This window comes from Phodopus roborovskii, unplaced genomic scaffold (assembly GCF_943737965.1).
Source record: "Phodopus roborovskii unplaced genomic scaffold, PHOROB, whole genome shotgun sequence".
NCBI classification, from domain to species: Eukaryota; Metazoa; Chordata; class Mammalia; order Rodentia; family Cricetidae; genus Phodopus; species Phodopus roborovskii.
Genome location: NW_026126563.1, coordinates 6756259 through 6777903, shown reverse-complemented (window position 1 = coordinate 6777903; position 21645 = coordinate 6756259). Strand labels below are relative to the sequence as shown.

Below are 21645 nucleotides of genomic sequence, written 5' to 3'. Positions count from 1 at the left end.
GTCTTCCCTGTGGTGATGGTACAATGATAATCCTGGCCTTATAAAGTGAGGGTAACTGACAGTCACTATATAAAACTGATGTCAAATCCTCTTTAAAGGTCCAAGGAATGAATCTATGCCTGGATGTTTCCTTTTCAAATGTTCTAAATTACTAATGCGACTTCTCTGTTGTTCTAGTTTTACTTTGCATTATTCTACTGGATGTTTTCTTTGATACCAACAGAGCAGCCCCAAACGCCACAGACCTCGCCTAATGAACCACACATTTTGCTTCACCCTGCTCCCATCAGTGCAGCTGACTTTTTGTCAATGCCATGAGGCTCCACCACACCCTTTCTTACTGACCCCTCCCCGCAGCCCGGGTCTACACAGCCCGGGTCTACAGCACTTCCAGGGAAAGAGGTCAGCACTTCATGAGTGTCCCTTCCAGGGAAAGAGGTCAGCACTTCATAAGTGTCCCTTCCAGGGAAAGAGGTCAGCACTTCATGAGTGTCCCTGCTGACCAGTTTCTCACTCCTCCTTCACAGGTGTCATCCGAGCCTTGGTCAGGGATCCACCTTTGCTTCCTTAGAGCATCCCACAGTGCTTCTACTGTATGCCTTCTGCCATGGCACTGTGACACACTCTGTACTCTCATTAAATTGTATTACCTTAGAAAATAAGAGAAAGAGTGACTTTCCTCCTTGCTTCTGGAAAAAGCAATCGTTGCTCTTTGCTAAGCTAGTTCTCCCGGCTAGACTGGCAAGAGTCTCACTCTTAAGTCCTGCCTGCTCTGAGTCTGTTTCAAGGCTCCTTCCTAGAGCCTGGCTTGCCAGGGATGGCTCATCATGTGTGTCACATACGTGCGTATGACTCTGAAGGCCTCTAGCTCTGTATAAGAGATGAACATGTGTAGAGACAGCAGAAAACTATGGCTTTCTGTTTTTCATTTTTGTTGTTTACACTAATAATTTAGGAGTTTTTATCTCATTTATATGAAGCTCTATAATAATCCAAAAGGCTACAATATTCTACACATGTTTATACAATTGCTATCATGTAATGCTTACTTTTTAAAGAAAGGATTACTTCCTGGGGGCGGGGATTAGAAAAAAGAAAATCAGTAAACTCCTACAAATGGCTTCTTTAAAAAGTTACCCCTTTAACATCGGGGCCTAACTTAGAAATGTTAGAACGTGTAGTTCTCCCCGCAAGCCCATCAGGCGTCTGAGTTCATGTGCTGGAGGACCGGTCTCAAGGGTGGCCATGCTGTCCATACCATCATACAAGCAGCCCAGACCACCAGGGACAGGGCCAGTACAAGGGCGCCCAGCGGCAGAGCCAGGCCCAGCATGCACAAGGTCCCTAGCACCAAGCTAATGACTTCATCCTAAAAGCTTACATGTAAAGAAGTAGATTTCATGAGCAGCTCTCAAACATTCACTATTGCAAATGTACTGTTGGGCCATTAGTATATGGAAAATACTTAAATCAACAGTAAAGTGAATTCACTTCACTCCTTACTTAAACTGTTATATGGACCAAGCCTTAAAACTGTTTTGTTTTGTTTTGTTTTTAATTGCTCTTTCTGTTGTTCTGTTGTTGTTGTTTGTATGCATGTGCTAGGAGTCAAGCTAAGCAAAGCCTTGTATGTAAGTGACACATCCCCAGTCCCAAGTATAATACTTAACAAAAGGCATGAAGCTTTTCCTTATTTCAAGTGTGGCATAAAAATATTATAAATAATTTGTCTTCAAAAATATCAACTCTACTAATAACTGATGGGAGATGTCATTCTGTAAATATGTTTCTCATACTGGGCAATGGCTCCAGGCTGCAGGAAAAAGTACTCGTAACAAATAACAGCTTAAAATTCCCTACAAGGCCTACACTTTATGCAGTCACTAACATTTTTGGCTAAAAGGTTCTTGGCATAGAGGAGGCCCTTGGTTCACTACCCAGCACCATCAGCTGTATTAGTCAGCACAGCAGACATCTAGCCTATGACAGGAAGGGAACACTTAACGGAGTCTGTATGCTTACAGTCTCGAAGCGTGTCAGAATCTACCCTACAGCTGTGTGCCAAGATACCAGGATGATTACATGCTGCAACACTGTGACAGCATAAGTAAAAATACATACATAACGTAGAAATTTTCCAAAAGCTAAATGGATATAGGCTAGTAATTTCTAGAATCTATACAATGAAATACTACAGATGTTTGTTTTAGTACCCTGTGCATGCTAAGCACGGCTCTATTTTGTAAAATCAAACCATGTTACCTGTATACAGATAAAGTACAGGAAGTTCATTTCTATGGGGAAGAAGTACCGCCTGCCCAAGATGCCAGCCCAGTGCCATAGACCGCAGACAGCTCTGGAGGAAGGCAAATGGGAATCTGCCCTAGAGAATTTTAAAAGCCAACATGAAAGTTCCCAAAAATATAGATGGCAGAGTCAGGATTTCCAGAGAAGGTACATTCACAGCACTAATATCACATACCCAGGTGGTGTGCACAGAACTCACACATCACAGAACAAGGCAGAGACTACACACCAGGAAGAAAGACCTGACAGAAAGATGCACACAGTGTACAGGCCTTTCCATGTCACAGAGAAGACAGGGACAGCACTCCAGGAGAAAGCCTAACCTGCACACTGCCACCCATGCACTCTCTCCAGGCCTGACTTGCTTTGTTTTAGAACGTGTCTTCCTCTCATCATGGCCTAAACTATTTTTCTAGTGCTCTTTAGCTTTCATTCGCTTTCTCTCTTTAAAATTTTAAAGCATAAGAATAAGAGCCAATAATTATGTTTAATATAGCCATCTAGACAAAGTTCTGATTTAGAATTATTAACATTTTAAACATAATTCTGAGGTCAAATGAGATACATTAAACAATTAACACAAGTTTTACATTAAAAAAAAAAAAAGGCTTTACCTAAAGACAATGAAATACACCTTAGCAAAATAGACAGAAAATGTAAATATTTAAATTTAGTAAAAATATATCAAATCTTACAAACACACATTAAGAATTAAAATATCTATCTCAACAGTGCCTTTGAAATAGAAGTTACTTGCAATTAAGCTTAAGTTAATGACCGATGTACATACAGATCTAAAATGTATTAAAAATGCAGCAACCTTTTCCACTATGATGAGGTCTCCAACTTGTATGTCTGAACTCTTAACTTGCACTTTACCTTAAAAGAAAGAAAAATTACAATCAACTCAGGAAAACAAAGAACACCAGAAAGTAAATTTTGATAAGTAACACTTTAACATAGTTCTAGGGCCAAAAACAAACCAAAATTAAAGAAATTAAAACCAGAAATGTATCTCTCTTCATATTCAAGTTACATTTCAGATATACAGTCACACACAATCAATCTTGTTCCTGAACTACTGAACACAAGTAAGTACGTACCCTAGTAACAGGTAATGTACCCTAGTAAGAGGAAGGGCTTCCTCTTGGTGACTGGTAAGGATCACATGTGGGAGATCCTTCACACATTCTGCTAATGTTTCAATTCTCAATGGAGTTAGCAATGGTCACCAACAATGCTAAAAAAAATAATTTGGTGACTGAAACCGATTATTATGGAGATGTACAAACCCTTAATACCACAAATTATGTTGACTGGCACAAGACACACAGAGAAAGTAAAGCAAATGTTACATACAATCGTAGCCACTAGTATCTGTCAATATAGCACAGAACTGAAATTATCCACTTATGGATAATTTTTCTATGTACATATTAGAGCAAATTCTTATCTGTGTATCTGATTTGGAATAGCTACTAATAGAGATGAGCATGTATTATACTTAAGTATCTACAAAATATTACATACAATATGATAAGCACATTATCTGAAAACTCAGGCCAATCATTCCCTCCTCCTGTCTCAGCCAAACGCCCTCTGGATCTGCTTTCATAGCCACAGCTCTATCACACCAATAGATTTGTTTGCAACTTTCACACTCATTTTATTCTGACCGCAGCAGAGTTGGAGCTTTACCAAAAATTAACATAACCAGATTTATCACTGAATTCTACTCCTATCAACTTCTCATTAAGTCTTATTTCCAAAACACCTCCTAATGAAGCTAAGTCTGAACACAATTTCTGGCGTTGTTTTGTTTAGTACATGGGACATCTTAACTATTACATTTTTCTGTGTTCTTCAATGAAGCAAACCAAGAAAGGCTACTACTACTTTTTATTCACCAGACAGCGACGTTCTTTAGAATTACACATAAAACAAACCTCACCATAGCTTCCCAGTCCATGAGTGTAAGTCTAAACATTGGCAAAAAACACTTAGACAAGTGTCGGTCCTTTCACCAATGCAAACATGGTCACTCCAGTCCCCCAGCCACTGTGGCTCTCACCGCTAAGTGTGAAATAGTAAGGGTTGTAAGGGTTGCCATGGTGCCTTCAGCCACTTTCCCTATGCTGTCTTTCAGTTCACTTTCTCTCCTGGCCAGCCAATTCACTTTGCCTTCCTTTCGCCTTTTTACATTTTAAATAATACACACACTTAAAAAGAGAGAAAATAAAATCCTGTAGTTAAATGATGTAATATACAGCTCTGCATCGCTAAGAAGAGAAAATCTTTTAGAATTCCAGAGGCTAATTCCTATTTAGTATGAACAATGAGATTTTGCTTTCTCCATCAAAAAGTTAGCATCATAGTTTTCAAAGGCAGTTGATTTTATATTTTGAAATTTTATAATAATAAAACATAAATAGTAAACTGCTAAATAAGTGTGGAGGTTTTTGAACTATAGATAATCTACTTTTTTCCTGAATCCACATGACACACTGGAAATTTTAAAATAAAAGAAAGTAACCTGGCCAATGTTTTCTGACTTTCTATTATTTGGCTAAGTAATATATTGGATTATTCTCATATATTTCAAGCTGTCTGATAAGGTATTAGGAAAATGTACTCAGTCACAAAATAATGTATTACATAAATTAAATCATTATTAAGTAGTGATTATTGTGAAGGTATTTAAAAAGGATAGACTACCTCATTCTGTATAAAATAGCACAGAGTTTGAAATTTACTCTCAATACAATGTTTCATAGCCATTTTTTATTTCTTACATAAATGTTTTAAAGTCCTCACGTGTCCAAGGATCTGCCAGCATACGTAAACAATACCAACAGTGTATGTGATTTACTGTGGAACTTTAAAATACTTGATCACTTCTGCTTTAATATGGTCATTTGTAAACCTGTACTTTCGAGTTCTTTTAGTTTAATGGTATCTTTCCATTAGGCTGCTTGAGATATATCTCTTCTTTCTCTCTCTCTCCCTCCCTCTCATATTGAAAATAGATTTTTTTCATAAAATGATATGGATTTCCCTACACCAACTCCTCCAAGATCCTACTCACTACCCCTCCCATCCAAATCTACTCCCTTTCTGTCTCTTGTTAGAAAGCAAAGATGCCTGTCAGTGCTAGAGCACACCTTTAAACCCAGCACTAGAGGCAGAGGCAGGCAGATCTCTGTGAGTTCCAGAACAGTCTGGTCAGTGAGTTCCAGGTCAGCCTGGTCTACAGAGCGATCTTCCAGGATTGCCAGGTCTACACAGAGAAATCCTGTCTCGAAAAACAAAACAAAACAAACAAAAACCAAGAAGAGAAAGTAAAAAGACAATAAATAAACACATACATACATACACACATACATACATACACACATATATACATATATACATACACACACATATACACATACATACATAAGTACAAAAAATGTAAAGGTTATCAGGGAATTTTATCTAAGAATGTTTTAATTCTTTCCTGTGATCTGAGTACACCCTATCTGCTTTGCTTTGAGGCTTTCCTCTGGGTCATCAAGTCTCAACAGGCTGACTGTGCCTCATGCAGACCTCTTCCTCTTTGTCCTTCTTGGCTGGCGTAGCTGGATCTTGAAGGCCCAGGTTCAAGTCTTTGACCTGGCCATTTCTCTTCCCTGCTGACATTTCCCAGCCTGCTCTCTGAGGATTTCTAAGGTGGACATGTCAGTACACCGTGCTGTTGCAAGGCCTCTCACGAGCTGCTCCTCTGTGTTTCATTTATGCCCCTCAGCCTGATGGTTGCAACTGACAGAGTCAAGGTCACTGACGTTCCAGGCCACTCAAATCTGCTCCTAAACCTTCTGGTAAGTTTCTTTCATCAGTTAGCCATTTCTCAGCTCCAGAATTCTTTATCTTTACAGTCATTCTCTACATATTCACATATCATTCTTTTGACATCTTTCTGCTATTTCTCCCTTCACTTCCTTGCCTTTTGATTGGGGGGTAAGACAGTTGGTTTAAACTTCATGTCTTGTAGTGCAACATCTGCCCTTACTCAGAAAGAGTCTGCAAAGTTCTCTTGTGAATGTTTCTTTGCCAGCTTCTCAATCTTTGTGGGAAAGTGGAAACCAGGAATGTGGGAATGCGATGTTTCAGATGGTCCTCCCCATTCTAAGTTAGTTCGGTTGTTTTGTTGATGCTGCAAGTGTGTCTGTTGAGTGGGTTTATAAAGCACGTATTCTTTGCCAGCTGTGTCCTCTTATACTTCTTCATCAGCTTACATTCATCAACCGATGCTGCGAAACCCCTTTGAATATGGACAGGACATCAAATGAGGCCATTCACAACTCTTGCCTTCACCACCGCTTCCTACCTGCACTGAGCACAGTCAAGCAAAGGCCAAAGAACTTCTCGGGCCTTTTCTGACCATTTCCCTGTCTCTCAGCCTATACACCGGACTCAAAACTCTCCAGTATAAATGGGTATTTTTAATACCCAAATAACATAAAGATTTTTCCCTCCTTTAGTCTGCAGCCTGTCACTTGACTACACTAAAGTAATTCTTTGTCCCAGGCTACTTTGGACTATTCTTAATTTTGACATCTATATGAGAAATTCTTGTTACTTTTCTGGTCTTCTGCCCTGTGTTCCAAGAAGAATGAACAAAGGATTCTTGCTTTGAGTCACCCCTCAAAATGAGTTCCGTTCTTCCACAAGGCTGTCAACTGCATCTTCCAGATTTGGAGAGGTTCTGGAGCCACAGGAACCATAAACAGAACCAAAAATCTCCCAACACTTTCTTCAGTGCCTTTATCTGGAGTCAGCAATCTTATGGGTGCTATAAAAAACATGCTGCTTTCCAAAGTTGCCACCAAGTTGGTTCCTGAGGTTTCTGCGGAAGGACAGGCAAATGGAGCTGCCTGCTCTATGTGGTGACATCATACTACACTTACTAATTTTTCCTGACATCACCACTCCAATCACCAACACACTCTGCTTAACTATAAACACCAAAGTAAAACTAATTTCACAATAAGCTAGAATCTAAAAACTGTTCTCCAAACAGTATAAAGTCAGACCTAGTTTACCTGGCCGTGTGAGGGCCCTCTCTCCTACAGCTTTCTTTTCTAGTACTCGCACACACAGGTGGAGGCCAGGGTAAATGGTGGGCGTCTTCCTCAGTGGATCTCCACCTTAACTTTCGGGGCAGGGTCTCTCACGAAACTTGGAGCTGACTGATACGGCTGGACTGTGCTGATGCCTGGAGCTCACTGGCCACAGACTAGCTGTATCAGTGAGCTCGGGAATCTGCCTCTCTTGTTTCCCAAACATACATCCTCTCTAAGGACTGCCTTGTGTTCTCCATGGTACCCAGCTTTGGACGTGGGTGCTGAGGATCCTAACTCAGGCCCTCATGTTTGGATAGTGAGCACATTACTGACTGAGCCATCTCCCCAACCCATTCCATCTGTTTTAAAAATACAGGAGACAGTCAGTAGTCATTTAGCATATGGTACCAGACAACTTCATATTTATGCAAACGAATGTGAACCCATATAACACACTGTACATGAAAATGGATCAGACTTAAATGTAGAGCTAAGTCTACAGCTACTCTAAGAAAAATCATCACAGTGTCAGCCAATTATTTCTTTGCTACAACGTCAAAAGCACAAACAAGATCAAACAAAATGGTTATGCATCAAGAAAGTGAAAATACAGGCCCACAAAATGGGAGAGACTATCTGCTTACCCAAGATAGCTAAGGAATGCTTATAACTCAGCAACAGAGAGACCAACAGCTCAGTTAAAAAGCAGTTGAAGGACAAATGGCCAATAAACACACAAAAGCACTCAATCTCAATAACTAGCAAATACAAATAAAAGCCATACTGCTACAATAAACATGGTAGAAGTAACAAGTACTGGGGAAGACATGGCAAAATCAGAGCCCGTACATTGCTGGCAAGAAGGCCAGTGATGCAGCCAATTAGAAAACAGCGTGGGGTTCTTCCCAAATGCTCAACAGAGTCATCACCTAGTCTAGCAATCTTCGTGCTGAGACACAACCAAGGGAAATGATTTATGAAAATCTGGTAAACAGTGTTCACAGGAGTGTTGGTTATTCATAAGTCACAGAATACAAAGCCCTCAATTGCCCAGTGTTGACTTGATAAAGTGTGGTATGCCATGCTGTGGGATGTTACTTGTCAACACTACTTCATGATACAACATGTAGAAGCCCTGAAAATATGCCAAAGGAAAGAAGCCCGTGACAGAAGACCTCACATACAAATGTCCACCCGGCCAATCCCACACATACAAATGTCCACCCGGCCGATCCCACACATACAAATGTCCACGCGGCCGATTCCACACATACAAATGTCCAGCGTAGGTAAAACCAGAGACAGAAAAGTAGAGCAGAGGTCACCTAGGACTTCAGTGGAAGAAAAGGAGGAAAAAATGAAGTGATCCAGTGAATTTTGGGGTTTTTCTGGGGGGGGATGCTAAAAATGTTCTAAAATTAGATATGGTGATGACTTTACAACTTGATGAATAGAGCAAACACTTATCAGTAAATCTTAAATCAATTAATCTTAAGTGACATATATATATATTTCATTAAAGTATTAAAAGCAGAAGGCTTAGGGGGATTACCTGAGATAAGTTATTCATTATATATGCCCACATACAGACAGAACATATAATATCCACTCTGATTTTACTTTTCAACAGAACTCCAGGGTTATAACTCTCTTTTACTCAGTTTTAGTGTGTCACATCTCCTTTCTACTGTCACAAACCCTGCTTCTGACAGGGCGCTCCACTCTCTTCCCGACAAACTGCTCCTTTTTCAACTACAGCCTGGAAAACAAGGGAAATGAGCGCTAAGTATTTGTAAAGGCCTGAATGTGGGGTGAGGAGCACTGTGTGTACGCACCCATGCCCACACTGATGACGACACTTATTTGAGATACTGAATGCCATGCTCTGAACACTGACCTCTATGGATGTGCTTAAAAAGGAGACGTCTTTAAGGTGCTACTGTACATCACACACAGCATGTGCGCATAGCAGCTGGGTTTCCTTCAGATCGGATAAAGCATCCTAACAGAGCACATCGTTTGTGTGAGTGTATGCATACATGTGTTTATGTATAAATAATATATATGCACACATGCACAACACACACACACACAAACACACACACACACACAAGAAAATGAATAAAACTCTACCTGAAATTCCAGCATTATATACCGTAAGGAAATTGGAGCACATAAAGCAGTCATATGAGATCTCAAGAACAGACAGCATGCCCCCCTCCTGTGCTAACTCTGATATGGTCATACTAAGCGCATGTAGGAGGGTCAGCAGCCCCCAGCTCACCTCTTACTGTGAGTTTGCTATATAACTGTGAGTTCATTTCCTTGTCTCGCTGAAAACGTCGAAATTCATCAATCGCTTCTCGTGCAATAGTAACAGCCAGGACAAAGCCCTATAAAACAAAAAGTATTTTAGAAAGCAGAACACCAAAGCAGAGGAAAATTCTTTATTATTTAGTTGTGCTTTTCCCCCTTCAATTTATATTACTCCCTAAAACACAAAATGAATGAAAATAAAAACACTACAAAAACACATAGAAGGCTCACTGGGAAAAGCAGCCTCTCTTAACAACTGGTGCTAGGAAAACTGGATACCCACATGTAGAAGAACGAAACTAGACCTGTATCTCTCATTCTGCCAAAAGTCAACTTTACATGGACCAAAGCCCTTAACATTCAACCTGAAACTGAAAATGCTAGAGAAAAGTAGGGTGTGGGCTCAGGAAGCACTTTAGTACTCCAGCAGCAGGAAATGGGACCTGGTGAAGTTAAGAGGCTTCTGTGCAGGGGACAGTAGAGAGGCACACTACCCAGTGGGGGAGGGGAAGGCAAATGCTGGAGACCAAGAACACTTTACTCACTGCCGGTAGGGATGTAAACTAAAACCGCTATGGAAATCTGTGGAGGCTTCTCATAAGCTAGAAACAGAACTTCCGTAAAGCCGTGTACACAACTCCTAGGCTCCTTCCAAAGGCTCTGCGCCTTACAATAGAAACACCTCCACATACGTTACCACTGCTCTATTCAAAATAGCAGGGAAACAAATTCGGCCTAGATGACCACCAACAGATGGACAATGGAAATATGGCAAACATAAGCACAATGGGTTTTATTCAGCCATAGAGAAAAATAAAATTATTCAACATCCAGGAAAATCCGTAGATGTGGGAAATATTACGTAAAGTGAGACAACGTAGGCTCAGAAAGAACGAAGGCGCGTGCTCTCTCCCGTGTGTAGCTGAGCTGTTGGCTTTATGCAGGAGTGTCTGTGTGGGAGTGAGGGAGGGGAAATGCCAGGGAAGTAAAAGAGGGGCCTGTGACAGGGGAGAAAAATCACTTTCAGCAGAGAATTACCCTGCAATTAAATCACAGTAAAGGTTATCTATGCTATATTTAAGAGCTAAAAAGTCATGATTGATTCTATTAGCATCTAATCACTTATGAAAAATTATAAACTCTTGATTATGTTCTCTTAGGAATTACTGAAATTTACTTCCACATATATTTCTGCCTGAGTAGTAATTCTATTGAAGATGTTGCAATACTCTGCTTTTCAAAAATTCTGTATTTTAACAATTTTACTTTAATCTTGGTACCTTTCATCTTTTGTTAGTTCTGACTGTATGAATTTAAACTTTCTAATAAAAGTTGGAAAAGAACCAAGTGAATGGAATGCTTAATGAATTAAATTTCATAAAAAATATAAGCTAAAGAGAAAAATTAGAGGCTGGAGAGGAGACTCGACAGTTCAGAACACTGATCTTCCAGGAACAAGGTTCAATCCCAGCAACCAGCTGGTGGCATACAGCACCCTGTGACTCCAGATCTAAACACCCACACATTGAATATAGATTTAAAAGGAAAAATAACACTTTGAATGTGATTTCTCATCTACACTGACTACCTGCTTGGGAAAACAAAACTATTTTGGATGGAAGAAACAGTGTGGTAACTTCAGAATATACAAACAACAACAACAGGAAAAAGCATCAAGAAGTCAAACAACCCAAATGATAAACTGGCTAGCAAAATTAAAAACAGTTCTCAAAAGATGAAAACACAAATGGCCAAGAAACAACAGCATATGGAGAAATGTTTAGCCTCACTGGCAATCAGAGAAATGCAAATTAAAAGTACACTAAAATCCCACCTGACCCCAGTCAGAGCAGATGCCATCAGGAAAATAGCAGAGTCCAGCCAGGGAAGAGGCAGGCTGGCCACACATCCTCACCTCTCCCCTCCCCCCCAGCTCTGCAGCAGACCACCTCTGCCTCCATCTGCAGCACACCCCAGGAATCGTCTCCAGCCCTCCTCCCCACATCCTGCTACAGCAGGCCCCAAAGAGAAGATGGCAAGAAGTAGTCAACTTAGGAATGAAATCCACAACATAGAAACCAACAAACAGAAAATACAAAGAATCAAACTAATAGTTTGTTCTTTGAGAAAACCAGTAAGATTGCCAAATCCTTATCCAAATTAACAAAAAGGCAGAGAAAATATCCAAATTTATAAAATTAGAAATGAAAGAAGGCCATAATAACAGATACTAAGGAAATCCAGAGAATCATAAAGACACACTTTAAAAACCTATAATCCATCAAACTGGAAAATGTAGAAGTGGATAATTTTCTTGATACACATCACTTACCAAAGTTAAATCAAGATCAGATAAGCAAATTCAACAGACCTATAACCCCTGAGCAAATAGAAGTAGTCATAAAAAAAAAAAAAAAAAAAAAAAAAAAAAAGCCCTGGGCAGATGGTTTTAGCACAGAATTATACCAGAATTTCAAAGAAGAGTTAATGCTAATACTCCTCAAATTATTTCACAAAATAGAAACAGATGGAACATTGCCCAATTTGTTTTGGGGGCCATAGTTACCCTCAATAACCAAACTACATAAAGACTAATCAAAGAAAGATAATTACAGACCAATTTCCCTAATGAAATGGATGCAAAAATTCTCCATAAAATAATTATAAACCAAATCCAAGAACACGCCAAAAAGATCATCCACCATGATCAACTAGGCTTCATCCCAGAGATACAGGGATGGTTCAACACATGTAAAATGAAAAATGTAATCAACCGTATAAATAAACTAAAAACAAAAACCACATGATCATATCATCAGATGCAGAAAAGGCCTTTGACAAAATCCAACACCCCTTCATGATAAAGGTCTTGGAGAGATTAGGGATACAAGGGACATACCTAAACATAACAAAGGCAGGTTATAGCAAGCCCATAGCCAACATCAAGTTAAATGGACAGAAACTCAAAGCACTTCCAGTATAATCAGGAACAAAGCATGGTGTCCACTCTCTCCACATCTATTCAATAAACATAGTGCTTGACATCTTAGCTAGAGCAGTAAGATAACTGACAAAGACCAAGGGATACAAATTAGGAAGGAAGAAGTCAAAGCATCTGTATTTGCACATGATAGGAAAATGTACACAACTGACCCAAAAAAATTCTACTCAGAAATGCCTTCATCAGGTAAGCACTCTCAGCAAACTTAGCAAGATACAAAATTAACTCATAGAAATCAGTAGCCTTCCTAAATATGACTGACAAATGGACAGTAAAAAAAAAAAATTAAAGAAACACCACCTTTCACAATAGCTTCAAGTAATATAAAATATCTTGGTATAACTCTAACCCCCACAAATAACCCAGGCTGTTGCCAAAACTACTGGCTGCTTTTCACAAACTGATGGAAAGTCCCCACTGCTGAAGACAAGGTCAACACAACCGATCAACACGGAGAGGCTGAGCCAGGGCCCACACAGTGCTAGTGTCTTTGGTGCAAGAATGGTACCCAAAGAGGAATATGAATACCGACTCAGCCACAGACCCTGGTATGCCAGGGCAATGGCGGCACAAAGTTTGTGTAGTAACCAGCCAATGGAACCCATTGGGTACTGCTTGAGTAACCAACCTAAAACTAGATAGTCCACAGACCTAGGGTAAGACAAAATAGTACTGTTCTTAAAAAGAAAAAGAAAAAGAAAAAAAAAAAGAGGGGGGATAGAGGGAAGGAAGGAAAAGAAGCAAAGGAAACTAGCAATAAAATGACTTGTAATGGCATTCTGCCATACTCGTAAATCAGTGCCTTCCTCAGTCATCGTCAAACACAGACTCACAGCCTCAGACGTCACGTAGTGAGAGACCTTGACACACACAGCCCTAAACAGTGTGTCTCCACCAAGTCACCAAGAAAGAAGAGTCAGGAAAGAGTGGAAGAGCCAGGGGACACCAAATGAAACCAGGCCCTCTGAATCACCTGGACCAAGGCACACGTGAACTCACAGACTGAGGCAGCATGCACAGGCCCTGCACGGGTCTGCACAGGTGGGTCCTGGTTGAAAGAAGTGGACACACGCCGCCAGCCCTAACCCAGGAGCTATCTCCAACTGAGAACCCTTGCAAATCAAAGTGTAGTTTCCTCCACGGGGTCTCACTGCGGAAACTACTCTTACACTTAGGCTGCAAGCCCAGCAGTAGATTCCCAAAAGAAGATGAACTCAGGGGCATCTTTGGAGGGTACCTAACTCACAATGCTGTATCAGCGTCTTTAGGGTTTTTTTTAAATCTATTTTATTTTCATTGTTATTTTCTTTTTATATATTATTATAACATATATTATAATTATATGTAATATATACAATATATATTATGGCTTCCTGGTTAGTGTTTTTACATGATTCCCTGGTGTGTGAAGGAGTGTCTTTTTCTTGAGCCTTCTCCTGGGTTCTTTTCCTTGTTTGTTTGCTCTGTCCAAACCAGGACATTCGTTTTTGTTTTATTTTACTACATTTTATTATCAACCCATAGAAAACTGTTTTCTTTTTTTGTTTGTTTGTTTTTTTTTGTTTTGTTTTGTTTTTAGACAAGCTTTCTCCGCATAGCCCTGGCCGTCCTGGAAGTTGTACTGTAGATCCATAGAGGTAGTCATTGAACTGATTGTAAGATTTTAAGTTTCTGCATTTCATAATAACTTTTGGGACTCGGGAACATATCATTAACATAGTGTACACTATTGTCTTGCATTCTTTAAAAACACTGTGTGAAAGTAACCTTAGTATGTGCCCTATTGCAGCATGTTGATCTGGTTTAACGTAGATTTCATCTTTCTCTATATATTTTTAATAAGATTACATTGTAACTTACATATCCACTCTCTTAATAGGTTGTTTCTAATTTTTAACTATTAGAGATTGCTGTAATTAATAATCTGTTTCTTCATAATTCCTTTTGTACATTAGGAAAACATGTGTGCTACGTTCTTTCTCAGAATTCATTTTTAAAGTTTTACTTTTTATTTTTGAGAGGGCTGCTCTATGTAGCCCTGGGTGGCCTGTAACTCAGCCTGTAGACTGTGCAAGTCTCAACCTCACAGTGACCTATCTGCCTGCCTCTGTCTCCCAGTGGTAGTATTAAGGTCCGTATCACCATATTTTTTTTTTTTTTTATGAAGGCAATATAGCATTAAAGAAAAATTTTAAAAAGAATTAAGTTTTTGCTAATACTAAATACAACCATATTTATGATTTTAATGGGTTTATTTCTTGCCTCTTTTTCTATTAGTTTCTTATATTCATCATTTAAATATTATTTGTAGTTTGGATTGAAATTTAAGTTAAAAAATGACAGTTTGAGAATACAAATTCCTAAACTCTGAAGTAATGTAATATTTAGCCATATTTTGCTTTTGCCCTTTGTCATTATTATCAACCCTGGTTTCACCAGGAATTTTAATCTATTTTTTATTGATAAGGTTACACTATGTACCCTTTCTTGGCTGGTCTGAAATGCCCTCCATAGACGAGGGTGGCTTCAAGTCATAGAGATAAGCCTCCCCGTCTCCCAATGGTCTCTCTAGAGAAAAGGGTGCAAATGCCTTTATTTGGATATTTCATGAAGAATTTTGGTTTTTTCATGAAGTTGGTAATTTGCCCAGGGTTGAAATGAGTGTGCGTGTGTGTGTACATGAGTATACCCACGAGCATATGTGTGTGTGCACATGTGCTTATGCATGCAGAGAATATACTATACACCAAGGCAACTTCCTTGTTTTCATGTATGTACTCATTGCCAGTTCTGGTCTCATTTTAAGTTTGTTAGCTTGACTTCAGGTATAGGTTTGTTTTTAAAATGCTTAATTGTTTGGCATGTAAGACTAATTGTATTTAGATATGTATTTTTAACATGAAACTAGTTCATTATGCATGCATGTAAGGGGTGGGAAAGAAAAGTCTACTGTGGAATACTCCCTTTGTACATCGTAAAGATGTGTCACTCCAATTGGTTTAACAAAACGCAGATTGGCTGGTAGCCAGGCAATCAGTGTAGGTGGGACAGCCAAATCGAGCCAAATCCAGAAGGCTGGGAGGAAGGAGGACTGGGTCAGGGGACACGCCAGCCAGCCAGCCACCAAGGAAGCAAGATATGTACAAAATGAGGTAACAAGTCATGAGCCATGTGACCAAGCACAGAGAAGAAACATGGGTTGATTTAAATGTTAAGGGTTAGCTAGTAATAAGCCTGCGCTATGAGCTGAGTGTTTATAACTTACATTACACACCCAAGTCAGTTACTTGGGAAGCAGCTGCTGGTTGCCTGGGGCAGGCGGTTGGGACAGGAAAACTCTGCCTACAGAACCCTTTTGTCTTACTTCTTTTAAGACTTGAATTTTGTGGTCACATTTAGATCTGAGAATTAGCTATCTTTATGGAGTTTTCTCCTGTTCCTTGATTATACAGTAGCAAAGCTTGTATCTGAGAGATAAGAAAAACCACTGATGAAGCTTGTGCTGATTTACCAGACCTCTAGAAGATTTAGTAAGCACATTGTTCATCTTCAAATCTAAGAAACAGACTTCTGGTATGCTGTTGGCTCTTTAATTATAAACTCACCAAAGAAAAAACAGCTTTTTAAAATTTAACCATATAGAATTTATTTCAGAATTATAAGATAGGCTCAATATTTTTGTTATTAAAAATCACTTTATTATAACAAACTCACAAAAAAAAAAAAAAAACCATCAGATTAAGGTAGTCATTCAAACATTTGCCCAGTCCCAAATGCTACCTCTCAGTGAAATATAATTAGAATGACCATTCTAAAACTATGAAGTTTTGCTTAGGGTTTTACATTTTCACTATTAATTGCAAGTTTATACACTTATTCTCTGACCTAGACCAGTATCTGCTTTTAGACTATCTTCTTCCTGACAATTCAAGTTCCATTAGGACAGGACTTTGGCTAGCTTTGTTCTTAGGATCAATGCTGTCTGTAGTAGTGCTAGATACAAAGAAGTGGGCCAAACCCATCTCAACTATGAAAATTATATGCTAAATATTAAGTAACAGCATAGCTATAGAAGTATTTTACCAGAGGAGCCCAGTAGGTGTAGAGGTAGCCAATCTTCAGAGCTGGTACAAACTGTGAACAGGACACGACCAGAAAATAGAGATTCAAGAAAAACTTGAATTGTTCATACAAAACCTAAAAAGGAATAAATAAATTAGCACAATTCCTTCAAGAAAAAGGTATTAATACTTCGGTCAGTTAAACTCAGTAAAGCATGCAAGCACATTTCCATCAGTCAGAGTAAATTAATTACTTCTGACATTGACTTCCAAAGGTATGCTAAGCCTGCCCCAACTGTAAGATAACATTTTAAAGATAATTCGGACTTTCAACTATATTAGAAGTACACTTCTTTTTGCACGAACTGTAAAATGTTCCCACATCACAGTAGGTGACACCCTTCTGCTTTAGGCAAGTTAATGAGAACACAGATAATACCTGAGTACTAACGAGGAAGCTCTTACCAAAAAAAGCCTAAAACCCAAGAGTTATGAAACATGGAAAAAAGTGTGTGTGTGCGTGTATGCCCGCATGTAAGTGTGTGTGCATGTGAGAGTATGTGTGCTCACGTGAGTGTATGCTCATGTGTGCGCATGTGTGTGCATGTGAGTGTGTGTGCACATGCGAGTATGTGTGCATGTGAGAGTGTGTATGTGTGCACGGGCGTGTGTGAGCATGTGTGAGTGTGTGTGTGCGTGTGCTCATGTGAGTGTGCATGTGAGAATGTGTGTGCGTGCATGTGAGTGTGTATGTGTGTGCATGCGAGTGTGTATGTGCACACGGGCGTGTGTGAGTACGTGCATGAGTGTGTGCGTGCGTGCGTGCGTGTGTGTGTAAAACATAATAGCAGTGTGCTTTTCAGCAAGGACGCTGAGCTTTACAAACAAGGAGTGAAGAAGCCAATGGGTTCAAGCATGACTGCTGGGACCTCACTAGCTCTCAGCACAGAATGGACACGTATGAATAACAGACCAGTTTCAGGGAGACAGCAGTCTACACACTCCTTGCCATCTGTCAGTGCCTGATTTTTCAATTACTTTCACATATGAAATAAATTTCAATATTTAATACATTCTACAATTGCTAAAACTGAAAGGTTTTGCTTTTTCCCCCGCTATTTTTAATTCAAGGATTTTAGAGCTAGAGCTGAAGACAGTATCTCAGAGGTAGGCCAGCATACATGAGGGCCTGGGTTTAATCACAACATTGCAAAAGAAAGAAAAACAAAAACTAAAACATAACTTTTAAAAGAAGTGATTCGAGTTATGTTAACAAAAAATAATTTTAGCTATGCACAGTTGTACATGCCTTTAACCCCAGTGCTCAGGACACAGAGGCAGGCAGATCTCTGCAAGCAAACTGGGGGCCAGCCTGATCTACATAGTAAGCTCTAGGGTGGCCAGGGGTACATACAGAGATCCTGTATCAAAAAACCAAAAAGAAAAAAAAGAAAGAATTCAAATAACAGTATTTTCAGTTAAGCTTGCAAAATTGTAAAGTATAAATCAAATATCTCCTTAGAAGCCATGACTTGTCCAAGGTGGAAGACAGCTATTTCACCAAGAGAACAATGGGTTGAATGGTTACTGTTGGCTTAAAGAGCCAGAACCAGGTGTACATACTGAAGTTACCTGCCATCATCATACAATTCTGTGTGCAACAAAAACAGTCACACTCACAATATGTTTATATCCATAATCATGCTCAATTGCTGTCTAAAAATGTTTTGAATTATTTCATAAATTAATCTCAGCAGGAAAGAAAGCTCTTTTTCTTCAGCAATTTCTGTAAGATCTCAGCACAAATTATATCTATTAGCAATTCAGAAATTGCCATTTGTGCTAAAAATGGCACAGAATTCCTACTGTGTAATTACTAAATGTTTCGAAAAACTACGTTTTAGATGAAAAGACTAATTCCAGGGACTTGATGAAGAAGAAACTCAGGCTCACAGTGAGCAAGCGCTGTGCAAACTGTCAACAGGTATTCCCAGAGTGCAAGCGGCTGTGGGAATGTACACTCCTCAAAGCTCAGCCACACTACTGGCTTTAACTATGACCAGTACTTTAAAATGTACTCAGTGAGGTTGGTGACAATGCATCATTCTTAGACACTTTGTATTTAATACTTTATTCTTAAGGAGAAAACAGTGACTTTGTTCAATAAAAATGAAAACATTTATGTGACCAAAAAATGGTTTACATTTTACTGTCCTGATAAAAGATCACTTTTTTAAATTATGGAGTCATTAGCCATGTTTTAATAAAGAAGCACATTAGATATCAAGCCTATTAATGAATGGTTGGGGACAGAGTGGGGAGGACCATTATGGTCAGTCAGCATAGATACTTGAATAAAACAACTTTTATTCCACATAATCAAGACCTTTTCTTACAAGACAGAGTGTAAGAACTAAACGTGCCAACATTTTTGTTACAGAAATATAAGATACATGATTGAGATTTTTTACAGATCAACCATGTTGATCTATCTGCTAAAAAAGAATCAATGATTAGAAAAAAAAACAAATTCCTGTAAAATGAAAGACTCATAATTCATATCAGCTGCCTTTAGATTCATAAAGAAACAGGAACCTATTAAAATAGGAAATCAAAGATTAATCCACTATTTCAAATTCATAGTAAACCCAGTTTTATAATTTAATCAAAAGAATTAGTAACAAAAAGTATTAAGATACTTAAACTTCAGTATTTACATTTAACAATATATTCAATTACACATAACTAATAAGCTAACACTGTAACAAGGCCTGAGGTTAACAGATTGATATAGAAAGGGCATCTATAAATAAATGCATAGAAATATTTCATTAATGTGAGCAAACTGTGTACCTTTATAAATTCCTTGGCAGACTTCAACATTATATTCTTAAATTTCAAGTATTCCCGAATTATAATGTGTTTCCTGATCATTTATTTACCTTTCCTCTAGTGTTTCCATACTTTTATACTTCAGTAACATAAATGTTTATCAAGAACTGAAAGCAATAATCAAACAGTACATTTTCTCAAGTAGATAGAGCCAGGAAAACACAAAGGAAGTCTTGAGTAATCACTTGAATGGGAAGGTGGGAAACGGGAAGTTGCTGCTGGCATGGATAGACAGTGACATCAGCATCCAGAGTCTCTAAGTGTCTTCCAGAGGCAAAGGAAAGTAGCAAGCCCAGACACACAACTGACATTGAAGACAGAATCATCTTACCCCAGGAATAAAGGTAAACACATTGTATTTCTGATTTTTTATAGCATTCCTAGGATGCTTTTCTTCACACTTCTCTGGACATCCAAGCCATACTGTTCGAGGTTTCAGTTCTTTCTTTCTTTGGCAGACGTTTATCAGCCAATCACAGCAACTGCACCAAACAAAAGATATACATACATGGGATATGCCTTTTTTAAAGGTCTAAATTAATTCCACATACTTAGAATCAATACTGATTGACTGTATTCCTTATCTAATGTTGTAGCCACTGTCTAAGGACAATCTGTCATTACCAGGTACTTTTTAACACCCTATTACAAAGTCATGATTCTTGAACCTTGAATCTGATACAAGACCTCACAGTCCAATACAGAATCCAGTGGCCAAAAGATGGACATTTTATAAACAAACCAATTATGGGTCACATTCCTCAAGCGAATACTGCTACTTATGAACACACTTCTTTCCAGCATTCAAAATTCAGCAGTAATTCATCAGAAATGCACTGTTACAAAGTTTTGTTCTGCAATAAATAATTAATCTGCTATACAAATATACAGAGACAGAGATCCAAGTTAAAACAGCAAATCCACAAAGCTAAGCCTTTGAAAAATACATTACAAATTTAGGAGATGTGTTATTGCCAATAATGTCACAGTGTACGAACAGAATTTCTTAGTTAGGGATAAACTATGAAGTGCACACTACTACACAGAACTGAACGAGAAATGCACTCATGATGGGCTGCATGCTGCATGCTCAGGGGAAAGCTGGGTGTGGAAAGTCCCACTTACATCCTAGACTTCAGAGGCTGAGACAGAGACTGACACCAAAAAAGAAGGCAGACTGTGTATCACAGTGCCTTCCCAGACAGCTTGACCACAGTGTGGAACCCTAACTCCACTAAAAAGTGGATGTGACCCTTACTGACTTCTAGATGACGGAAAAAAATTAAATTATGGGGAATTTTCCAGGGCAAAGTAATATAAGCAAAACGTCAGAAAACACTAAAAAATAAGAGGGACGACAAAAGAGAAGTCTCAAGGGGGGTGGTGGCACACACCTTTAATGCCAGCACTCAGGTGGCAGAAGCGGGAGAAATTTGTGAGTTCGAGGCCAGCCTGGTCTATGGAGTGAGTTCCAGGACACCCAGAGCTACACAGTGAAACTCTGTCTCAGAAAAACAAAGAGAAAGAGGGGGTAGGAGAGGGGGGTCTCTAGAAGAAGTAACTGGGTATTTCCTTGATAACGCTTCTATGTATTCTAAATTACTGATTACACAAAGAATACTTTCAGATTTATACAATGTCTTATGGCGTCAAATCTAGTAAGTAAATCCAGTAATATAAATTATACTTGTCTTTACCATGTTTTAAGATCAGCTTTTTCATAAATGCCTCCACAATCAAAGCAGTGTTCAAGCATTAAATAAAATATATTTACATATTAAGAATCTATCTTTTAGAACTTTATTCATGATTAAATAATCCTCAAAATATAGATCACTTCTTTTTCATTATCTCCTACAAATTAGACTATTATTTATATCTAACTGCAAGTATCTTTGGTTACCATGACCAAAACAACAGGGTATTCATGTCATCTTACAAGATGAGCATTTTCCCGTGCTTCTGC

General features: G+C 38.8%; 2 protein-coding genes across 3 annotated transcripts in view; one reads left to right on the top strand and one right to left on the bottom strand.

Annotated features, from left to right (window-relative positions):
- Positions 1-21645, top strand: part of Pard6g (par-6 family cell polarity regulator gamma) — a 1244350-nt gene that overhangs the window by 734909 nt on the left and 487796 nt on the right. The gene's annotated exons all lie outside the window — the stretch shown is intronic.
- Positions 1-21645, bottom strand: part of Atp9b (ATPase phospholipid transporting 9B (putative)) — a 166331-nt gene that overhangs the window by 134637 nt on the left and 10049 nt on the right. For both annotated transcript variants that reach the window (XM_051202233.1, XM_051202234.1), the window contains exons 3-6: positions 20011-20161; positions 16810-16923; positions 9694-9802; positions 3128-3186 (exon numbers count right to left, since the gene is read on the bottom strand). In XM_051202233.1, coding sequence (XP_051058190.1) covers positions 3128-3186; positions 9694-9802; positions 16810-16923; positions 20011-20161 — 433 coding nt within the window. The remainder of the gene's footprint in view (positions 1-3127; positions 3187-9693; positions 9803-16809; positions 16924-20010; positions 20162-21645) is intronic.